Source organism: Oncorhynchus masou, chromosome 23, assembly GCF_036934945.1.
Source record: "Oncorhynchus masou masou isolate Uvic2021 chromosome 23, UVic_Omas_1.1, whole genome shotgun sequence".
Classification (NCBI taxonomy): domain Eukaryota; kingdom Metazoa; phylum Chordata; class Actinopteri; order Salmoniformes; family Salmonidae; genus Oncorhynchus; species Oncorhynchus masou.
In genome coordinates this window covers 49054397-49077118 of record NC_088234.1, presented here as the reverse complement: position 1 = coordinate 49077118, position 22722 = coordinate 49054397, and the positions used below count along the sequence as shown (strand labels likewise).

The 22722-nt window shown below is 43.0% G+C and overlaps 1 protein-coding gene across 6 annotated transcripts in view; it reads right to left on the bottom strand.

The window, feature by feature from the left end:
* LOC135510979 (latent-transforming growth factor beta-binding protein 1-like) overlaps nt 1–22722 on the bottom strand; it is a 140665-nt gene that overhangs the window by 51709 nt on the left and 66234 nt on the right. For 2 of the 6 annotated variants that reach the window (XM_064932367.1, XM_064932363.1), the window contains exons 11-20: nt 21313–21480; nt 18714–18929; nt 15862–15884; nt 14740–14851; nt 14099–14185; nt 11434–11559; nt 10904–11029; nt 9393–9518; nt 9002–9121; nt 3774–3896 (exon numbers count right to left, since the gene is read on the bottom strand). In XM_064932367.1, the coding sequence (XP_064788439.1) occupies nt 3774–3896; nt 9002–9121; nt 9393–9518; nt 10904–11029; nt 11434–11559; nt 14099–14185; nt 14740–14851; nt 15862–15884; nt 18714–18929; nt 21313–21480 (1227 nt within the window). The remainder of the gene's footprint in view (nt 1–3773; nt 3897–9001; nt 9122–9392; nt 9519–10903; nt 11030–11433; nt 11560–14098; nt 14186–14739; nt 14852–15861; nt 15885–18713; nt 18930–21312; nt 21481–22722) is intronic. The other 4 variants (XM_064932364.1, XM_064932365.1, XM_064932368.1 and 1 more) reach the window with 4 other exon arrangements.

The following is a 22722-nucleotide window of genomic DNA, read 5'->3' as shown; positions in this document are numbered from 1 at the left end:
ACCCACGACTGCGTGGCCACGCACGCCTCCAACTCAATCATCAAGTTTGCGGACGACACAACAGTGGTAGGCTTGATTACCAACAACGACGAGACGGCCTACAGGGAGGAGGTGAGAGCCCTTGGAGTGTGGTGTCAGGACAATAACCTCACACTCAACGTCAACAAAACTAAGGAGATGATTGTGGACTTCAGGAAACAGCAGAGGGAACACCCCCCTATCCACATCGATGGAACAGTAGTGGAGAGGGTAGTAAGTTTTAAGTTCCTCGGCATACACATCACAGACAAACTGAATTGGTCCACCCACACAGACAGCATCCTGAAGAAGGCGCAGCAGCGCCTCTTCAACCTCAGGAGGCTGAAGAAATTTGGCTTGTCACCAAAAGCACTCACAAACTTCTACAGATGCACAATCGAGAGTATCCTGGCGGGCTGTATCACCGCCTGGTACGGCAACTGCTCCGCCCACAACCGTAAGGCTCTCCAGAGGGTAGTGAGGTCTGCACAACGCATCACCGGGGGCAAACTACCTGCCCTCCAGGACACCTACACCACCCGATGGTACAGGAAGGCCATAAAGATCATCAAGGACAACAACCACCCGAGCCACTGCCTGTTCACCCCGCTATCATCCAGAAGGCGAGCTCAGTACAGGTGCATCAAAGCTGGGACCGAGAGACTGAAAAACAGCTTCTATCTCAAGGCCATCAGATGGTTAAACAGCAACCACTAACATTGAGTGGCTGCTGCCAACACATTGACTCAACTCCAGCCACTTTAATAATGGGAATTGATGGGAAATGATGTAAAATATATCACTAGCCACTTTAAACAATGCTACCTAATATAATGTTTACATACCCTACATTATTCATCTCATATATATACGTATATACTGTACTCTATATCATCTACTGCATCTTTATGTAATACATGTATCACTAGCCACTTTAACTATGCCACTTTGTTTACATACTCATCTCATATGTATATACTGTACTCAATACCATCTACTGTATCTTGCCTATGCTGCTCTGTACCATCACTCATTCATATATCTTTATGTACATATTCTTTATCCCCTTACACTTGTATGTATAAGACAGTAGTTTTGGAATTGTTAGTTAGATTACTTGTTGGTTATTACTGCATTGTCGGAAATAGAAGCACAAGCATTTCGCTACACTTGCATTAACATCTGCTAACCATGTGTATGTGACAAATATACACATTTGATTTGATTTGATGATTTATGTTAAAAACATCCTGAAGATTGATTCCATACATCGTTTGACTTGTTTCTACGGCCTGTAACAGAACTCGTCACGTTTTTGTCTGGACGAAGTGCTCGCACCTCATGAAGATGGATTACTGGGCAGAACACGCTAACAACAAGTGGCTATTTGGACATAAATTATTGACTTTATGGAACAAATCAGTCATTTATTGTCAAACTGGGAGTGCTGAAGATCATCAAAGGTAAGGGAATATTTATAATGTTATTTCTAACTTCTGTTGACTCCAACATGGTGGATATTTCTTTGGCTGGGCTTTGAGCGCCGTACTCAGATGATGCTTTTTCTGTAAGTTTAAAAAAAGATCTGACACAGCGGTTGCATTAAGGAGAAGTCTATCTTTAATTCTGTGAATAACACTTGTATCATTTATCAATGTTTATTATGAGTAGTTCTGCAAAATTACTGGATGTTTTGGAATCAAAACATTACTGCATGTAACGCGCCAATGTAAACTGAGATTTTTGGATATAAATACGCACATTATTGAACAAAACATACATGTATTGTGTAACATGATGCCCTATGAGTGTCATCTGATGAAGATCAAAGGTTAGTGATTAATTTTATCTATATTTCTGCTTTTTGTGACTCCTATCTTTGCCTGGAAAAATGGCTGTGTTTTTTTGACTTGGTTTTCACCTAACATAATAATATGTTGTGCTTTCGCTATAAAGCCTTTTTAAAATCGGACATGATAGGTAGATTAACAAGAAGATTATCTTTCATTTGCTGTATTGGACATATTTCTAAAAAATAATTTTGAATTCTGGCGCGCTGCCTTTTCAGCGGAATGTTGTCAAGGGGTTCCGCTCGCAGAAAACCTGACCTAGAAAGGTTAATTCAGCTACATTGGAGGGTTTCCGATCATGAACTGCCTTTTTTAAGGTCACGCCACAGCATATCAATCGGATTCAAGTCCGGACTTTGACTAGGCCTGTGTTTTGGATCATTGTCCTGCTGCAGAACCCAAGTGTGTTTCAGCTTGAGGTCACAAACTGATGGCCGGACATTCTCCTTCAGGATTTTATGGTAGAGAGCAGAATTCATGGTTCCATCAATCACAGCAAGTCGTCCAGGTCCTAAAGCAGCAAAGCAGCCCCAGACCATCACACTACCACCACCATATTTGACTGTTGGTATGATGTTCTTTTTCTGAAATGCTGTGTTACTTTTACGCCAGATGTAACGGAACGCACACCTTACCAAAAAGTTCAACTTTTGTCTCGTCAGTCCACAGAATATTTTCCCAAAAGTCTTGGGGATCATCAAGATGTTTTTTGCCAAAACTGAGACGAGCCTATGTTCTTTTTGGTCAGCAGTGGTTTTTGCCTTGGAACTCTGCCATGGATGCCATGTTTGCCCAGTCTCTTTCTTATGGTTGAGTCATGAACACTGACCTTAACTGAGGCAAGTGAGGCCTGCAGTTCTTTAGATGTTGTTGTAGGTTCTTTTGTGACCTATTGGATGAGTCGTCACTGCGCTCTTGGGGTAATTTTGGTAGGCCGGCCATTCCTGGGAAGGTTCACCACTGTTCAAAATCTTCTCCATTTGTGGATTATGGCTCTCACCGTGGTTCGCTGGAGTCCCAAAGCTTTAGAAATGGCTTTGTAACCCTTTCCAGACTGATAGATGTCAAATACTTTGTTTCTCATCTGTTCCTGAATTTCTTTGGATCACGGCATGATGTCTTGCTTTTTGAGATCTTTTGGCCTACTTCACTTTGTCAGACAGGTTCTATTTAAGTGATTTCTTGATTCCACAAATCTGGCAGTAATCAGGCCTGGGTGTGGCTAGTGAAATTGAACTCAGCTTTCCAAAAAATGTGATTAACCACAGTAAATTCATGATTTAACAAGGGGGGGGGGGGGCAATTACTTTGTCACATAGGGCCATGAAGGTTCGGGTAGCTTTTTCCCCTTAATAAATAAAATCATCACTTAAAAACTGCATTTTGTGGTTACTTGGGTTATCTTTGTGTAATATTAAAATGTGTTTGATGATTTGAAACATTAAACTGTGGCAAATGTGCAAAAAATAAGAAATCAGGAAGGAGGCAAATACCAAATACTTAAATAATTCCCTATTTCTTCTAAAATAAGTTCTAAAATATATATTGGTCACCACAAGTTGTGATTAGATTTTCAACATTAAAGAACCAATTAAATTTTTGTAAACCTATGTTTACAATTTTAATTGAGAAAATAAAGACAATTGGCATGGACAAAATTATTGGCACCCGGAGCTAGAACTTGGTTGCGCAGCCTTTCACCAAGATAACTGCAGAAGGGTGCCAATATATTTGGCCGTAATTTTATGTGTTCATGGTTGGTATTAAACAGAAATGGATTAGGTTCCTAGAAACTCATGTTAAATATGGCTGTGCAACACTGTCCAGGTTTGGGCTGTCGTTTGAAAGTCACATAAAACCATGAAACATGGAGATAGACACTAGGGAAAAGAATTAGGATGTTACCTTCGCACGATTGTCCATCTAAGCTGAGTGTAAATCCATCGTTACACAAGCAGACAAAGTATCCCTCAAAGTTGGAGCACCTCCCGTTGGCACAAGTTGACGGGTCCAGGCATTCGTCTACGTCTGGACAGAGTCAAGAAAATGGGAGTCAAACACTTTTACAATGTGCTTAATATCTCAAATGTCTAAACATGCTGGCATGTTAGGAAGGATATTTGAAAAAGAAGATCCAGCACACTGGTATTTGTGATTAATGGATTGGGCCAACCTTCACCTGGGTTAAGGTAATGCACCTGGAACTGCATAATGTGTGTAAACAACCCTCATTATCGTGGATAGGATGCACACGAACACAGACCCCTTGAACGTTGGCATGACCAAGCCTTAGAAGCTAAACCAGCACCACTACCTCCAATAAGACTTCGGAGGGTCTCCCTATGGGATTGTCTGTGTGACCCAGACATCTGAAGGCCGGGTTACTGCTGCTATAAATATGGTTGGGTAATACTGTCCATACAGGGTAGGGATTTCACTCATAGAATGTGTGTGTTGATTCTGCTGCAGGTCTCCCAGGCAGCTAACATGATGTCTTGGAGCTAGGATTAAACCTGATGTGAGGCCTAATGCACCTCATTGACAAGACAGACAAAGTACCACCAGACTGCCCTCTAATAATAAAAAAAAATCTGCAATACTGTACCCAGCGACCTAGTCTGCATTGCACATGTACAGTGCCTTGCAAAAGGATTCACCACCTTAGCGTTTTCCCTATTTTGTTGCATTACAACCTGTAATTTAAATAGAATTTTATTTGGATTTCATATAATAGACATACACAAAATAGTCCAAATTGGTGAAGTGAAATGAAAACAATTACTGAAATTAAATTAAATTAAAAACTGAAAAGTGGTGCGTGCAGTATGTATTCAGTATGTATTCACCCCCTTTGCTATGAAGCCCCTAAATAAGATCTGGTATAACCAATTACCGTCAGAAGTCACATAATTAATTGAATAAAGCCCACCTGTGTGCAATCTAAGTTTCACATAATCTGTCACACGATATCAGTATATATACACCTGTTCTGAAAGGCCCCAGAGTCTGCAACACCACTAAGCAAGGGGCACCACCAAGCAAGCGGCACCATGTAGACCAAGGAGCTCTCCAAACAGGTCAGGGACAAAGTTGTGGAGAAGTACAGATCAGGGTTGAGTTATAAAAAAATATGTGAAACTTTGAACATCCCACAGAGCACCATTAAATCCATTATTAAAAAAATTTAAAGAATATGGCACCACAACAAACCTGCCAAGAGAGGGCCGCCTACCAAAACTAATGGGCCAGGCAAGGAGGGCATTAATCAGAGGCAACAAAGAGACCAAAGATAACCCTGAAGGAGCTGCAAAGCTTCACAGCGGAGAATGGAGTATCTGTCCATAGGATCACTTTAAGCCGTACATTCCACAGAGCTGGGCTTTACGGAAGAGTGGCCAGAAAAAAAAGTAATTGCTTAAAGAAAAAAATAAGCATAGCGGTTTAGAGTTCGCCAAAAGGCATGGGGGAGACTCCCCAAACATATGGAAGAAGGTTCTCTGGTCAGATGAGACAAAAATTTAGTTTTTGGCCATCAAGGAAAACGCTATGTCTGGCTCAAACCCAACACCTCTCATCACCCTGAGAACACCATCCCCAGTGAAGCATGGCAGTGGCAGCATCATGCTGTGGGGATTTTTTTCATCGGCAGGGACTGGGAAACTGGTCAGAATGATGGATGGCGCTAAATACAAGGAAAATCTTGAGGGAAACCTGTTTCCGTCTTCCAGAAATTTGAGACTGGGACGGAGGTTCACCTTCCAGCAGGACAATGACCCTAAGCATACTGCTAAAGCAACACTCGAGTGGTTTAAGGGGAAACATTTAAAAGTCTTGGAATGGCCTAGTCAAAGCCCAGACCTCAATCCAATTAAGAATCTGTGGTATGACTTAAAGATTGCTGTACACCAGCAGAACCCATCCAACTTGAAGGAGCTGGAGCAGTTTTTCCTTGAAGTATGGGCAAAAATCCCAGTGGCTAGATGTGCCAAGCTTATAGAAACATATCCAAAGAGACTTGCAGCTATAATTGCTGCAAAAAGTGGCTCTACAAAGTATTGACTTTGGGGGGGTGAATAGTTATGCTTGCTCAGGTTTTCTGTTTGTTTTTTGCCTTATTTCTTGTTTGTTTCACAATAAAACAATACAAATGTTGCATCTTCAAAGTGGTAGGCATGTTGTGTAAATCAAATGATACAAACACCCCAAAAATCTATTTTAATTTCAGATTGTAAGGCAACAAAATAGGAAAAATGCCAAGGGGGGTGAATACTTTCGCAAGGTACTGTAGCTGGTGAGTTTTCAAAGGTGGGCTGTATATGACCAACAGCAGGGTAAAAACATATTACTGTAAGCGGAGGATAGTATGAAACGATAAAGATTAAATGAGGATAGTCTTAGAAATGCTAAATATTGATATCGTCTCACTAAATACCTCGCCAGAAATACAGTCTGTCCTAATTCCCCTTGCTTGCAGTCTGTGTGAGGGCTTTGAGAAGACAGAGAAGCAGTGAACCAGTGCTGTGGCTCAGGGATTCGGGGGAAACTCTTGGACTTCGTAGTAAAGGCGGAGTGTAAGAGAGATGGAGTGGGGGACGAGCCAATGTCAATACCAGCCGCAGGAAAAAGCACACACCTAACAGCAGAGCAGTGGGTGTTCTCCCCACGTTCATATAGACACACACACACACACACACACACACACACACACACACACACACACACACACACACACACACACACACACACACACACACACACACACACACACACACACCCCTACACACCCCTACACAATATATACAAAAGTATGTGGACACCCCTTCAAATTAGTGGATTCGGCTATTTCAGCCACACCCGTTGCTGACAGGTGTATCAAATCGAGCACACAGCCATGCAATCTCCATAGACAAACATTGGCAGTAGAATGGCCCATACTGAAGAGCTCAGTGACTTTCAACGTGGCACCGAAATAGGATGCCACCTTTCCAACAAGTCAGTTCATCAAATTTCTGCCCTGCAAGAGCTTCCCCAGTCAGCTGTAAGTGCTGTTATTGTGAAGTGGAAGGCCACACAAGCTCACAGAATGAGACCGCCGAGTGCTGAAGCGTGTAGCAAGTAAAAACAATTTGTCCTCGGTTGTAACACTGCATCTGGAAGCAACGTCAGCAAAAGAACTGTTCGAAGGGAGCTTCATGAAATGGGTTTCCATGGCTGAGCAGCCACACACAAGCCTAAGACCACCATGCGCAATGCCAAGCATCGGCTGGAGTGGTGTAAAGCTTGCCGCTATTGGACTCTGGAGTGATGAATCACACCATCACCATCTGTGTACTACAAATACCTGGGTGTGTGGTTAGACTCTAAACTCTCCTTCCAGACTCACATTAAGCATCTCCAATCCAAAATTAAATCTAGAATCGGCTTCCTGTATCGCAACAAGCATCCTTAACTCATGCTGCCAAACATACCCTCGTAAAACTGACCATCCTACCGATCCTCGACTTCGGTGATGTTATCTATAAAATATCCTCCAACACTCTACTCAACAAACTGGATGCAGTCTATCACAGTGCCATCTGTTTTGTCACCAAAGCCCCATACACTACCCACCATTGCGACCTGTACGCTCTCGTTGGTTGGCCCTCGCTTCATACTCGTCGCCAAACCCACTGGCTACAGGTTATCTACAAGTCTCTGCTAGGTAAAGCCCCGCCTTATCTCAGCTCACTGGTCACCATAGCAGCACCCACTCGTAGCACGCGCTACAGCAGGTATATCTCACTGGTCACCCCCAAAGCCAATTCTCCCTTTGGTTGTCTTTCCTTCCAGTTCTCTGCAGCCAATGACTGGAACGTATTGCAAAAATCTCTGAAGCTGGAGACTCACATCTCCCTCACTAGCTTTAAGCACCAGCTGTCAGAGCAGTTTACAGATCACTGCACCTGTACTTAGCCTATCTGTAAACAGCCCATCTACCTACCTCATCCCCATACTGGTATTTATTTATTTATTTATTTTGCTCCTTTGCACCCCAGTATCTCTACCTGCACATTCATCTTCTGCCGATCTACCATTCCAGTGTTAATTGCTATATTGTAATTACTTCGCCACCATGGCCTATTTATTTCCTTAACTTACCTCATTTGCACTCACTGTATATAGACTTTTTGTTTTCTTTTGTTCTACTGTATTATTCACTATGTTTTGTTCATTCCATGTGTAACTCTGTGTCGTTGTATGTGTCGAATTGCTACTCTTTATCTTGGCCAGGTCGCAGTTGCAAATGAGAACATGTTCTCAACTAGCCTACCTGGTTAAATAGTGGTGAAATAAATAAAATAAAATAAAATCTAGCAGTGCGACAGACAAATCTGGGTTTGGCGGATGCAGGAAAATGCTACCTGCCCCAATTTATAGTGCCAACGGTAAAGTTTGGTGGAGACGGGAATAATGGTCTGGGCCAGTTTTTCATGGTTTGGGCTTGGCCCATTAGTTCCAGTGAAGGGAAATCTTAGCGCCACAGCATACAATGACACGATTCTGGGCTTCTTTGTGGTAACAATTTGGGGAAGGTCCTTTCCTGTTTCAGCATGACAATGTCCCCGTGCATAAAGCGAGGGTAATACAGAAATGGTGTGTTGAGATCGGTGTGGAAGAACTTGGCTGGACTGCACTGAGCCCTGACCTCAACCCCATTGAACACCTTTGGGATGTATTGTAAAGCCGACTGTGAGCCAGGCCTAATCGCCCAACATCTGTGCCCATCCTCACTAACGCTCTTGTGGCTGAATGGAAGCAAGTCCCCGCAGCAATGTTCCAACATCTAAGAGTGGAAGAGTGGAAGCTGTTATAGCAGCAAAGGTGGACAAACTCCATATTAACGCCTATGATTTTGTAATGAGATCTTCGACAAGCTGGTGTCCACATACTTCAGTGATGTAGTTTATGTTTAAACTGTACATGCGTGCACACACACACTCACGCACAAGACAGAACGATGGATTGTCAAACAAGTCTTATTTTTTTTTTCAACTCCAAATTGGTGGAAGGAATTTGAATGCAGAGCCAAGCCGCTCCAGTAATTTCAATGCTCCTGATTATTTGTGAGGGAAGGAGAATGTTCAGTCCCATACCGACACACTGTCCTCCCTGGCCCTGGAAGCCCTTTGGACACAGATCACACTCATACGAGCCTGGGAAGTTGATGCACAGGCCGGACGGACACACACCCAAGTCCAGACACTCATTTATATCTATGAGAGAGAGACAGAGTGAGAGAGAAAGAGAGAGACAGAGGTGTGGGGAAATGAGTTATATAAAAGAGGCAAGGAGAGAATCAACACCAAAAAAGGCCATTGGTTTCAGTGGGATGAGTGCTTGATGTGTGAGTAAGCCATGTGCATACCATGTTATTGATAGGTCAAAAACAGCCATGCCCTTGTCTTACCATGAAACCCCTTCTAATTCTCCTGCCCCTAAAGCTCTCAAAATAAAACCCAAATATGTAAAGGGTGCGTTGTGTACCTTCACACTGGCCTGTTGGGCTCATCCTGTAGCCACTGTCACAGTGCAAACAGGTGTAGGAACCCACGGTGTTGACACAAAACTCATCCTCATGACACGTGTGGGTGTTCAGACACTCGTTTAAATCTGAGAAGGGGATGTAGAGGGGGAGGGCGAGATGAAGAGAGAGACGGAGATGGGAGAGGTTTGAAGATAGCAGAGCAGTCACTTGGCTCCAACAAAGGCGGTACATTCAAGAATCTTTCAAGAATAACCATTCCTTTTTTAGTACTCACCCGAACCCATTAAGCATAATCCCCAAAACCCTGGCCAAATTTGATGGTGTACCAATAATTCTAGTGCTGTGTCGCTAATGTTGTACAACCATGTCAGACACTACTCCGTCCAATGTTAACAATGGCAGCGTAAGTTCAGGCTAAAATTGATGGAATCTCTTGATCTGTCCATCGATCTGTGCCAAACCTTCATTTACCCCAGTCTGAGTGTGATATCCATCTATCTAAACTATTTGGACAGTCTGGCATTACAGAGGGCTAGGAGTTTGGCTCATGACACCCTTTCCTTGACTTTAACTGAATAACATGGACATTGCTGATTCATGCCAGGCCTATCCCTGCGTCATGCCCTCCTAGCCCCCCTAAGATGGACCAATGCCAGGCTAAAGTGACTGGAACTTCCTCTGAGGGCTCTGGGTGGGACTTCCTGTGGGACATTAAAAAAAGACAGAACAAACGAGGAAGGAAACAGGGACCCCTAATTTGCCTCTTAAATGGTGTGATACCAACTAAAATAACCTCCTCAGCTGGGTATCCAGGATACCACTCCCCTCCTTAGAAACCAAACATCCCCCACCCTGATGTGTAAGTCCACGAGTCAACAAAACAAGCCACAGACTGCACACAGACTGCACACTTTCTTTTTGTTTTAAGGTGACATGTAGTGTTTCTTCTGAGTGAGCCAGTGTTCTCAATGTCTTTTTAGTCTCGTTGTCACCGAACGTTCCCTCTGCCTATAAAATACTTAGGGCTGTCGTCCTCAAGTTGCCTGTTTTGGTGCTCATGTCCACATATAAATCCCTTGCAAACAGTAATAAACTATACTCTCATGTTTCATTTTCAGATGTTAGTCTGTTACAGTAGAGTTATGGGGAAATAATCACCAGCTTTTTGCCTCTGCAAACCTAATTTTGTGTCATTTTGTGGAAGAGAAAACGTGTGTAGAAACACCAGAAACCACCTAATGACAGAGTTCCCAGTATTTATATCCCAGGATAGGGAGGATGATGGGGAGGACGTCGCTAATGGGCTACACTGTGGTCACCTTCTAAAACTTTGCCCCTATCTCCAGGGAGGGGGGCTAAGCCAACAAGGAACTATACTGAAGAAAACTGGGGAAATGAAAACACCCAAATGGCTATCCAAATGGCTATCCAGGTATTTAATCTCCTAGGCTTCTGCTATTGTTTTTGGTGTGTCTCTGTATTTCAGGGAGCGTGTGTGAAATGGCTTTACCAATGCAACTGGTTCCCTCCTCATCTGTCATGAAGCCTGGTTGGCACACACACAGGAAGCTGCCGGGAGTGTTCTTGCAGCGGCCGTTAGAGCACAATGATGCAGAATCCAGGCATTCATTAACATCTATCCACAGCATGGCAGGAGACATGGGATGGAACATGAGTCAACTTGCTTAGACACATACTGACATGACACGTAAGTGGATTAAAGTACTATGAGATGCAATAGATATAGATACGAGTACTATGAGATGCAATAGATATAGATACAAGTCTTTATTTCAAACCATCACTGTAGCAAAGAGGTCGCTGAGTGATTCTCCTACCGTGTCTAAATGTATACATAACTATTCCTTCATCAAGAGAGGCCTCCAAAGGCTAGTAAAATCATTCCTATTTACAGATGTAATTAAATGGATCTACCTTCAGGGCGCAATCTGAAGAGTGAAATCCAATCAGACCAAATGAGAAGAGGACTATTCCCATTGGTCTGATAAATGGATGTGACCTTGACTTCTTGTTTCTCACCTACACAGGTGGTGTGTGTCTCGTCCATCTGGTAGCCCTCGTTACAGGTGCAGGTATAACCCTCGGCAGTGTTGTAGCAGATCCCCTGGCCACAGATGTGAGGGTTCACCTTGCACTCATCCACCTCTGGCCGAGAGAGAGAAAGAGAGAGATAGAGGAGGGAGAGAGAAGGAACCTCATGCTACTCTTCAAATACTAAATACAAGTATGCAGTTTCGATATGCGCGGCATAAACAAATCTATTCCATTCCTGCAAATGTCCTTTCCTCTCCCTAGCTAATAGTCTCATCAGCATCCCACTCATGGCTGCAAATGTCCTTTCCTCTCCCTAGCTAATAGTCTCATCAGCATCCCACTCATGGCTGCAAATGTCCTTTCCTCTCCCTAGCTAATAGTCTCATCAGCATCCCACTCATGGCTGCAAATGTCCTTTCCTCTCCCTAGCTAATAGTCTCATCAGCATCCCACTCATGGCTGCAAATGTCCTTTCCTCTCCCTAGCTAATAGTCTCATCAGCATCCCACTCATGGCTGCAAATGTCCTTTCTTCTCCCTAGCTAATAGTCTCATCAGCATCCCACTCATGGCTGCAAATGTCCTTTCCTCTCCCTAGCTAATAGTCTTATCAGCATCCCACTCATGGCTGCAAATGTCCTTTCCTCTCCCTAGCTAATAGTCTCATCAGCATCCCACTCATGGCTGCAAATGTCCTTTCCTCTCCCTAGCTAATAGTCTCATCAGCATCCCACTCATGGCTGCAAATGTGTTTCTGTATGACAAATCTGCTCAGTATGTGCATCAATCTGTCTACTCAGTCTTGACAGTGGGAAATTGCCTTCCATACCACAGAGGAAAAGTAGGGAATAGAGTAAATCATAGTGTCTAATACCCATCAAAAGGCATCGATATGCAGACATATTACAGAAGTGGGTCACTGGGCCTACAGTTTCAGAGACCTAAGGACTCTATATAAGCCGAAACTGTACAAATGTCAAATCGCAGTGACTGAAAGGTTGGGCCATTTCAGCTCTTGATGAGAAGTAGAGAACATGAAAGGGGGATTAAATGCCATGTGACTATCAAAATACATTATTAATACTTTACCTAAGAATTAGTGTTACTGAGGTTGTCAATGTCAGCAGGCTTGATGACTGGGCTTCTTCATAGCTCAGCAGGAAAGTATGGTGGAATTAAATTCATTGAAGTATTACTGTACACATTTCAATAGGTGAGGTTTCTTTGCTCAACTATGCTACAGTGGCATCTCCTCAGAAATACAGTTCAATTACTGTTATATTGCTGTGTTTTATATGGGATTTAGGGAGGACATCAGCCAGTCAAACAGAGGAGGGTGGGCTCCTGCTTACTCTCAAGCTTTCTTCCCACCAAAGGAGATTTTCCTCAACTGTTTGGTCGAGAGTTATTGTTGAGCACTTTGTGACAAACATATTTGTAAAAAGCACTTTCATTTGATTGACTAATTGATTGCTTGGTTGAGGTACAGAATGCTCAGCGAGTGTAATTATTAGTATCTTAAAGAGCATCTGCGCCGTGGTACAATAAAACTATGGTTGTTTTTTACTTTAAAAAGAAACAGGTCCAGAATGATTCGCAAGCATTGAGGCACGGAGACCAGAGACTATCACAGTAAGGATGTTTAAGAAAAGAAGTGGGCAATTATGCCGCCCAGTTTACTGAGTGTCTGTCATCGGGAGGCCTCATAACATTTCTGTGGCCTCTTAATATGGTGTCACCTTTCCGGGACACCAGGACGTAAAACGCTGAGATGAGAGAGGTCTGGGGGTTTGGATATCCGCCTAGCAAAAATAAACCAAAATATCCCTGCGGTCCCCTGATTGGTCCAAGAGGTTTATGTGGGCCTGGCACCAGATAGTCCCACTCCCTTCCCTCCACACTAGTCTCCGTGCCGACACTCTCTCTCCTCTGCTGCTCTGCAAATTCCCATCTTCCTCGTCCAGGGTATCAAAATAAAAACAGGTGTGTTTCACACAAGTGGTTGCCTAGCGATGGCACCAATCACTGGCCTTCCCCTTTGAAGAAACACGGCAACAAAAATCTAAAATTGGAATCTCTTAAATAAAACAATACAGGACCCAAATATATTTCTGTGAGGGTCAGGTGAGAAATAAAAGTTTCTCAGCACTTTCATTGGAGTGACTTGAAGCCATAATGATGTTGTTAGACTTTTCACATCTAGAAAGTGGAGAAAGAGACTTCATGTTGCTGTGGCCCCTCAACAGCAACACATTACTCCTAAATATAGAAGAGCGCAGAATATTCTTACAACGGGGGAGAACCCCAATGACAAAGAAAGGAGGTCAGGGAGAGTTCAAAAGTGCCATGTTCCCAGTCTGTGCAAATTCCTCTTATCGGCCTATGTTTTTGCCCCTGACCTGTGAGGAATTCAGATGCAGAGTTAAACACAAATAAAGGGTCAGTTAATGGGTGAGTGAGGGAGATAAGAACTAAGCTTGTGTTCCCTTCATCCCTCCATTCATTCATGATTTATACACAACCAGCTCGGGATAGCTTAGATATAGAATGTAGCAGGGATGGTAGGTATCAACCCATCAGCTGCACATTGACCTAACACTAAACTATGTCCAAATGTCACGGCGTTACTGTTTGTCAGTGTGAGCACTTACCTGCTGACTGAGTAGGGGCGATGTCCTGGCCAGCGTTGGTGGGGAGGATCAGGGCTGGAGCAGGGGGGGACGTTTCCTCCACAACCTCTGAGAGACCAGGACAGATGGAGCCAGGGGAGAGAACAGTGCAGTCAGACTTTCTGTGATCTTTAAAATGAGTGCTTCAGTGGGTACGAGTGTAATACAGAGTACTGTAGAAATCCCAGCGGACAGAGATAAATCACTCGACGCCATCAAGTGCTGAGCTGTTTAAAGATTTTTCCAGCTTGGATACGTATTGGATGGAACAATAAAACAACTATTTTTACAACAATCGAAACGTTGCGTTTCAATTAAGATAACCCTAGACTTGAGTCTGGAGAAGACCCATCACAAATGGCCGGTGCTCTTTCCCTTATGATGATTCGTTCTGTTACAGTGGAAAGAACACAAGATGTTTTTCAAACCAACACATTTTCATTTTTATTCTGTCAGGTAAAATTGACCGGAAAGCACCAGTGCAGACCTACTTATATAGAGTTTGGTACAGTGCCAAAACAACCATCATAATTAAATCACTTGCAGAGAGTGAGAGTGAGCCTAGCCCTGTGAGACTGAAATAGCAGCAGAGAGAGTAGAGGGGAATGAAATGGATGAGACACCTTTGTAGGCCGGCTCCATCCTCATGGTAGAGACACCGGGAGAGAGCTGTGGCTGGCCAGCCTCGGCCTCAACTATTGGACTACTACTAGTAGCCTCCAGAATAACCAGCTCCTTGAAGGACAGAACACAAGACAAACACAATATGGACCTCCGGGTCAGTGGACTGATCCGTATAGACATGAGGTTTCAGTGAGCAAGCGCCGTTCATGCACCGTTGTCATGCACCGTTGTCATGCGTGCGCTCGTCATATAGGCTGCTCAGCAGTAAACTAACTGGAGATCCGCTTGCATGACAGCCGAAGGAAGGAAAGAGCTTGAAGGGCTTGATGGTGGGAAGCGAAACATGGGTTTTCATTGAGTAGATAGGGTCTATCGTTATCAGTTGTGTGGACTCCAACTTGACTTCAGCTTTTCTTTTTTCTTTTACCTTTGGAGTTTCTCTAGGATGTCAAAATGGTTTGCGCAATAGTGTTTACTTACCCTGCCTTTATCAAAGTGCTTTAAGTTTCAAGCTGCTGAGCCTACTGTTCCTCTGAAAGAACCAATATACTGTAAAGGAGAGCTTCTATATTTACATAATTCAAGTCATAATACAATACTAAATCCATTACAGAAAAGTTTCAGGACTGTTCCGTTTTGGAGACTCTTAGGCTGCGTTTACATAGCTTAGGCTGCGTTTACATAGGCGGCCCGATTCTGATCATTTGCCCAATTATTGATCACTGATCTGCTTGGTCAAAAGACCAATTTGTGGGAAAAAAATCAGAATTGGGCTGCCTGTGTAAACACATTACATTTACATTTAAGTCATTTAGCAGACGCTCTTATCCAGAGCGACTTACCATACAGTATGAGGCTGGACAAAAGCGCAAAGAGCAAAGTCTTAGCAGCTGTGATTGGCATTGACAGATGTTCCACTGTGAAGTGCTCTTAAGCTGAAAGCGTGGAGCAGTGATTGGCTCAAAGTCATGCAGTGGTGATGCTGACTTCATGCAGAGGTGATGCTGCAGGCCGCTACTGCAGGTCGCTGCCATAGAGGCTGAAGAATCCTTCTTGTCGCATGCAAGAAAGCTATTTTCTTTTCATTTTTTTTTTTTTTTTGCAGAAGAAACCCAACCTACCTGCTCAGGTGCATCTGTGGCTACTGGTCATAAAAAACAATATGAAAAAAATATGGAAAAAAACAAGAGTGAGATCAAGAAAGAGTTTGGAAGCACAAGGCTGGATATACCTGCCCTTGATCATCAAGTTGTCAGAGACAAGTACATCATATACTTCATTATATTTCTCCAATAAATATCTTCAGGCTTTTGATTAAATTAATAACCCTTTCCGGCTGGGGCCAGAGGACCAATCATTTGCAATTCATAAGACTGTCACCTTCACAGGCTCTGGGGGTACGTTTAGCTGTTTATGGCCATGTCGAAACATGATCTTTTTCATAGCAAAGGACAAATGTTAATCAGTTACAAGGTCGTTCCTCTTCCACCTTATTTTAAACACTGGCCAAATGCCATGTCATAACTCAACCCTCAGGCGGTTTTACTGTATTTAGATCTAGAGGTCATAAAAACAAACAGGATTGTTATTAATGTAGCAGAACATTGGGCATGAAACAAATCACCTCCACCGGGATTTTTAGCTCAGTGGTGCCAGCTTTAGCCCCTTGTGGCATGCAAACACTAATCTACACAGGTTTGGGCAGTGGCTTTCTCTCTTATTGTTTGTCTGAGTCTGTCCTCTGCATTGGAATCCTCTGTACTCGGAGCTCGAGAGAAGCTTAGTGGTAATTTGGACAAGTCTGTGCGCTCTAATGCTGCCAAGTTTCTCTTTCCATCGCCAACTCCCAAGCATGTCCTGAACAATACGAAAGAGGAGCTCCATCTCTCCTCTCTCTCAGAATCCAGAAGTTTGAGAGCCGACGGCAAGCCAAAGCATGTGAATCCTCATCATCCTGTCCAGGGTGGAACTGAATTGATGTCTGGTTGAGAGATATTTTTAAAGACTCCACACACACTCATACAAATACAAATATGTTTAGTTTCACTTACAGTACCAGTCAAAAGTTGACACATCTAGTCATTCAAGGGTTTTTCTTTATTTTTACTATATTGTAGAATAATAGTGACAACATCAAAACGACGAAATAACACATTTGGAATCATGTAGTAACCAAAAAAGTGTTAAACAAATCCAAATATAGTTTATATTTGAGATTCTTCAAAGTAGCCACCCTTTACCTTGATGACAGTTTTGCACACTCTTAGCATTCTCTCAACCAGCTTCATGAGGAATGATTTTCAAACCGTCTTGAAAGTGTTCCCACATATGCTGAGTACTGGTTGGCTGGTTTTCCTTCACTCTGAGGGACTCATCCCAAACCATCTCAATTGGGTTGTGGAGGCCAGGTCATCTGATGCAGCACACCTAGTGGTTAGAGCGTTGGGCCAGTAACCGAAAGGTTGCTGGATCAAATCCCAGAGCTGACAAGGTAAAAATCAGTCATTCTAACCCACTGTTCCCCGGGTGCCGAAGACATGGACATCGATTATGGATGTCTAATTCAGAGGGGTTGGGTTAAATGCGGAATACACATTTCAGTTGTACATCTGACTAGCCCTTAAATAGTCTGCAAGTGTGTTTTGGGTCATTGTCCTGTTGAAAAACAAATGATAGTCCCACTAAGCACAAACCAGATGGGATGGCGTGTCACTGCAGAATGCTGCGGTAGCCATGCTGGTTACGTGTGCCTTCAACTCTAAATACATCACAGACAATGTCACCAGCAAAGCATCCCCACACCATCACACCTCCTCCTCCATGCTTCATGGTGGCAACCACACAAGCGGCGATCATCCGTTCATCCACTCTGCGTCTCACAAAGTCACGGAGATTGGAACCAAAAATCGCAAATTTGGACTTATCAGACCAAAGGATAGATTTCCACTGTTCTAATGTCCGTTGCTCGTGTTTCTTGGCCCATGCAAGTCTCTTCTTATTTTTGGTGTCCTTTAGTAGTGGTTTCTTTGTAGCAATTAGACTATGAAGGCCTGATACATGCAGTCTCCTCTGAACAGTTGATGTTGAGATGTCTCTGTTACTCTTTGAAGCATTTATTTGGGCTGCAATTTCTAAAGCTGGTAACTCTAATGAATGTATCCTCTGCAGCAGAGGGTAACTCTGGGTCCCTTTCCTGTGGCAGTCCTCGTGAGAGCCAGTTTCATCATAGCACTTGATAGTTTTTGCAACTCCACTTGAAGAAACTTCCAAAGTTCTTGACTTTTTCCGGATTGACTGACCTTCATGTCTTAAAGTAATGATAGACTGTCGTTTCTCTTCGCTTATTTGAGCTGTTCTTGCCATAATATGGACTTGGTCTTTTACCAAATAGGGCTAACTTCTGTATACCACCCCTACCTTGTCACAACACAACTAATTGGCTCAAAGACATTAAGAAGGACAGAAATTCCACAAATGAACTTTTAACAAGGCACACCTGTTAATTTAAATGCATTACAGGTGACTACCCCATGAAACTGGTTGAGAGAATGCCAAGAGTGTGCAAAGCTGTCATCAAGGAAAAGGGTGGCTACTTTAACACTTTATTGGTTACTACATGATTCCATATGTGTCATTTCATAGTTGTGATGTCTTCACTATTATTCTACAATGTAGAAAATAGTAAAAAGAAAGAAAAACCCTGGAATGTGTAGGTGTGTCCAAACTTTTGACTGGTACTGTTGAACGGGTGGATTGCTCTTTATTTGGATGAAAAAGTTTTGCGCTGGCACTGTAGGTACACAAAATGGCACATATCAAAACAGCCCAGGATAGTGAAAAGACAAGAGCATGGCCCCTATCTATGAGTCACACTCAGTCCCACGCAGCTCTGCCAAATCTTCTGTCTCTGTCTTTCCATAGTACATTAGTAACGATGGCCTGGTACAGAGGAAATTGCATGATGTTGACTTACCTGGTATAGAGGGAAGCTGTCTCTCAGCGACGCTCAAGGCCTCCACTGGTTTCTCATGTGTCGGCAGGGGCAGAGGCGGGGCCACAGGCTCTTGGTGGGTGATCATTGGCCTGATGATGGTCTCAGGTTGGCTGGGTAGTTTATTGGGTGGTTTGGGCTTGTAAGATCCTGTGACAGTGTAGCCCATCCCACCAGGGCATATCTCCTTGAATTTAGCTAAAATGTTTAAAATAAAAATACAGTAAGTTCATCCATACTTTGTGCAAGACAAAAAAAACACCTATTTCAGGTTCAAAATAATAAATTATAGCTAATTTGGCTGATCTTTCATTTCATGTAACTCCAATGTAACGTACAATAGGTTACATGCTGTTTGGTTTTTGTTGTTGTAGCAGATTTGTGTATATCAGACTCTGGGTCATTCCACCAATTGGGTGCCTTTTGAGTAATATACCTTGGTGAAAAAAAACATAGAATTTCACCTAATTTTAACATTCTGTCGTAAAGAGCACATGTTCAACTTAATAAAAAGCATGTGTTTCCATCTCGAGGTTAAAAAAACAACTATATTAAGTGTCTATTAAAGTAAAAGGGTGACTGTAACAAGGTAGATGATCTTAAATCAGCCAGAAATCCCCTTCAGGAGGAATGGAAGCTTGTTGTGTGCAACAGGGAGGGTCAATTGAATGCAAGCTTCACAACAACAACAAAAATATTGTCAAAAAATGTCTAGCCTGTCCATCTATGGTTAACAGTGTTGACGTGTTATGCTCAACCCACTCAGTTTTCCACCACAAAACACCAGAAAATTGCAAAAAAGAGTAGAACCAGCTCACCTGCTTTTACACTGTGGTTTTACAATTTTATTAGATGTAGAATTTGCTATTTTTTAAAAGAATAGTTTCATCCTCTTAAAATGAGAGTTCAGTTCATGTGACAGGGTTGACCTTAAAATGACGGAGAGTTTTTGGTTTTACATAAAAATGAATCACTAATCACATTAAATAAATAATCATCTTCAGAAATGACTTTGTCATGATGATTAAAACTTGATGATTAAAATGTTGGGGTTCAGTGGGTTAAAATCTTCCTATAAGTCTAAGACAGTGCACAGAGGGACATTTGGTCAATATTAAAAAGGGAACTACATTTAATTTAACAGGCTTTTAAAATGTGATATTGATGCACAATTTCTACTTAATATATCAAAGGGACGCACAGGCACTAATTTCATGGAATGTCCCGTCTGAGTTCTTTCTGAGCTCCACATAGCCTTCGTAATGTGTCCTTTCTGCAGGACTTAGGGGTTCCCATTATAAACCAAGGAGACACAGTGGATCAAGTCACTGGTGATAAAGACTGAGAGTCACACACTTGTCTCATTCTTGAATGTCTTTGTGCAACTAGCATTTTGTAAGGACTTGACTAGATTTGTTTGGGAAGCGTCATGTCAAGGCTTCCATTTATGTCCGAATGAATGAAAACTAAGTACCAACCATTGTTACACAGTGTAGCATCCACCAATCCAGTTTCATATAAGAATAGCACATGCTATCTATGCAGTTTCCCATTTTAACCAACAAGCATTTGCAAGAAGTTAGAATCTACCAAAATAAACTGTCTCCATCTCTATCTGAATTGAAAGAACCATGTCAGCCAATTGTAATTAAACCACGACATTGATAGTGAAAAGAATATATCAGAATAATCAGTTACTAATCCAGCTACAAGCGCCTCTGCGAACATTCTGACAAACAAAGAAAAAATAACATTAAAGAGACCTTAAAAAATGCTGCCCTTCATAACAAGGTAAATCCTACATGTAATCTGCTCAAGTTTATTTCCAGATAAAGGAGCTTGTCGCTAATCTACTCTTATAACAGCTCTTAACCTTACCTACAGAAACGTCCTCACATTGGGAGAAATGGGCCCGGTTCCAAGCAATCATCCCCTAAACTCTATTACACTCCCCATAACAACTTACTGTACTACACTGGGAACTTTGAAGATCTGGCAACCAAAATAATCTGGCAACCCAGATGATTTTAACGGGTGTTGTTAATTAGGCTAAACGAGGCCATCCAGTAATGTCTCCCGGAGCCTAGACAGACAATACAGGCACAGACACAGAAAAGGCTTACACTTGTTCCCAGACTAACCTCCCAGGTCTAATGGAATGTTTGGCTCAGTGTCATCAATTCATTAAGACAGACCTTTTCAAGTGGAAGTGTGAGGACTCAGCAAACAGTTTCTATCTATTTAGTATGCCTGTGCTGCACATGATCTGCAGGTGTCCGCTATTGTGTCACCCCAGCCAACACTGACCATGATACCCGCACAGATGGCAAGGGCGGATGGGGAGACATGGTGGAATAAGGGGAGACAGGAGGAGAGTGCTGGTGGTGGAGATATAACTGCATCTAAAACTGTCTACTTGCCAAAGCAGTGAAACACATGCACAGAGAGAGAGGAACATTGAGTGTGGGTGGGGGATGGATGCCACTGGTCCCACATTTCAATCTCTCAATGTGAGATTGGTGGAATGGATGGATGGGTGGAGGTGTCTGGGACTCAGAGTTGCTGGCGTTGGAGGCCTTACCTGTTCCTGGTAGTGGGCACTTGTCGCAGCGCGGGCCCCAGGCCTTGCCCACACTGCAGCAGCAGAGCTGTTTGCTCAGCTGAGCAGACACCGGGTGCAAACACTGCTTCCCCGAACTGACCAATCGGAAACAAGCCCCTTTCTCCTCGTGGACGGCAGAGGTGTCGGCTGAAGAGGTGCAGAGGGAGAGTGGCAAGGGGAGGTGCCCCACAGTGGGGGGAGACACAGACATGGGGGAGAGAAAAGAGAGAAAGAGAAAATAAAGAAGTCCCCCTTCACCGGAATCCACCCGCCCAACACAGAGTACAGTACTCACACATTTATAACAACATCAAAAATACCAAGAAAATGTTGAAACGTTTCAGTGGTAGTTAGCTGTGTTGCCTGCTACCGCCGATACATTTCATATCTTCATCACAGGATTTTTGAGCTATGAAGAAAGTGTCAACTATACTAACCTAAAAGCTCAAACGCAAAACACCCACAAGCACAGCACATACAACAACAAAAGCTCTCTGGGTGTACAAACATTGAGCTCTTTCATGCCAATGCTTCATGCACTAATGAACAAAGTCAAATGCTGACCCAAATAACAGCATGCAGTAGGGTTGGTTGAGTGTTTCTGAATGGTGCACATCATGAGGGGTTTAAGCAGCACAAATCCTGAAGTGTAGTAGTGGAAACTGTGGTATGGCAAGGCACCAACGGAACAAAGACTCTCTAAGGATTTGACTTCCAAGTAAAGCTGGAACCACATGATGTTCTTCCACTATTTCTTCATTTTTCAATGGGTGAGCTCTCCTATCAACGTTAAATCAGTGCTCATACAAACTGACCATGATATTCCTTTTTTTCCACTCTCACAACAGTCTCCAAATCCCAAAATGTAACAATGTTGAACTGCTGAGGCCAAAAGGAGGGCTTAATGGGTTAATGCATATCAACATCAAATTAGAAGTACTGGAGTGCCCAAGACATCATTCAAAGAACAGTGAAATGTAATAGATGCTTCTCAATCCTGTACAAAAGGTCACAAAGACTTGTTCTGAAGTTGTAATTCTTCTAACATTTTCCGCTTTAGGCAGTTTGTGTGGTGCATTGATATTCGTCAAAACAGACTGAAAAAAGTTATCAGGTTTTCAATCATTATTGACAGAGAGGGTGTGTGTGCGAGCGTGTGTGTGTGTGTGTACTGTTGGAAAGGGGGGCTCGAACGGCTCCAAATCTGCCGTCCCTCCAAAATCCTTAACAAAAATCGTGACGGCGCCTCTGAGTCTCGGACACACAGGAGCACGGGAGCACACTGGAACTCGGGAGCACGGGAGCACACGGGAGCACGAGAGCTCTGGAGCACACGGGAGAATCATGTATGACAGGCAGCAATCACTTTCGCTCTAGAGTCTCCAATCA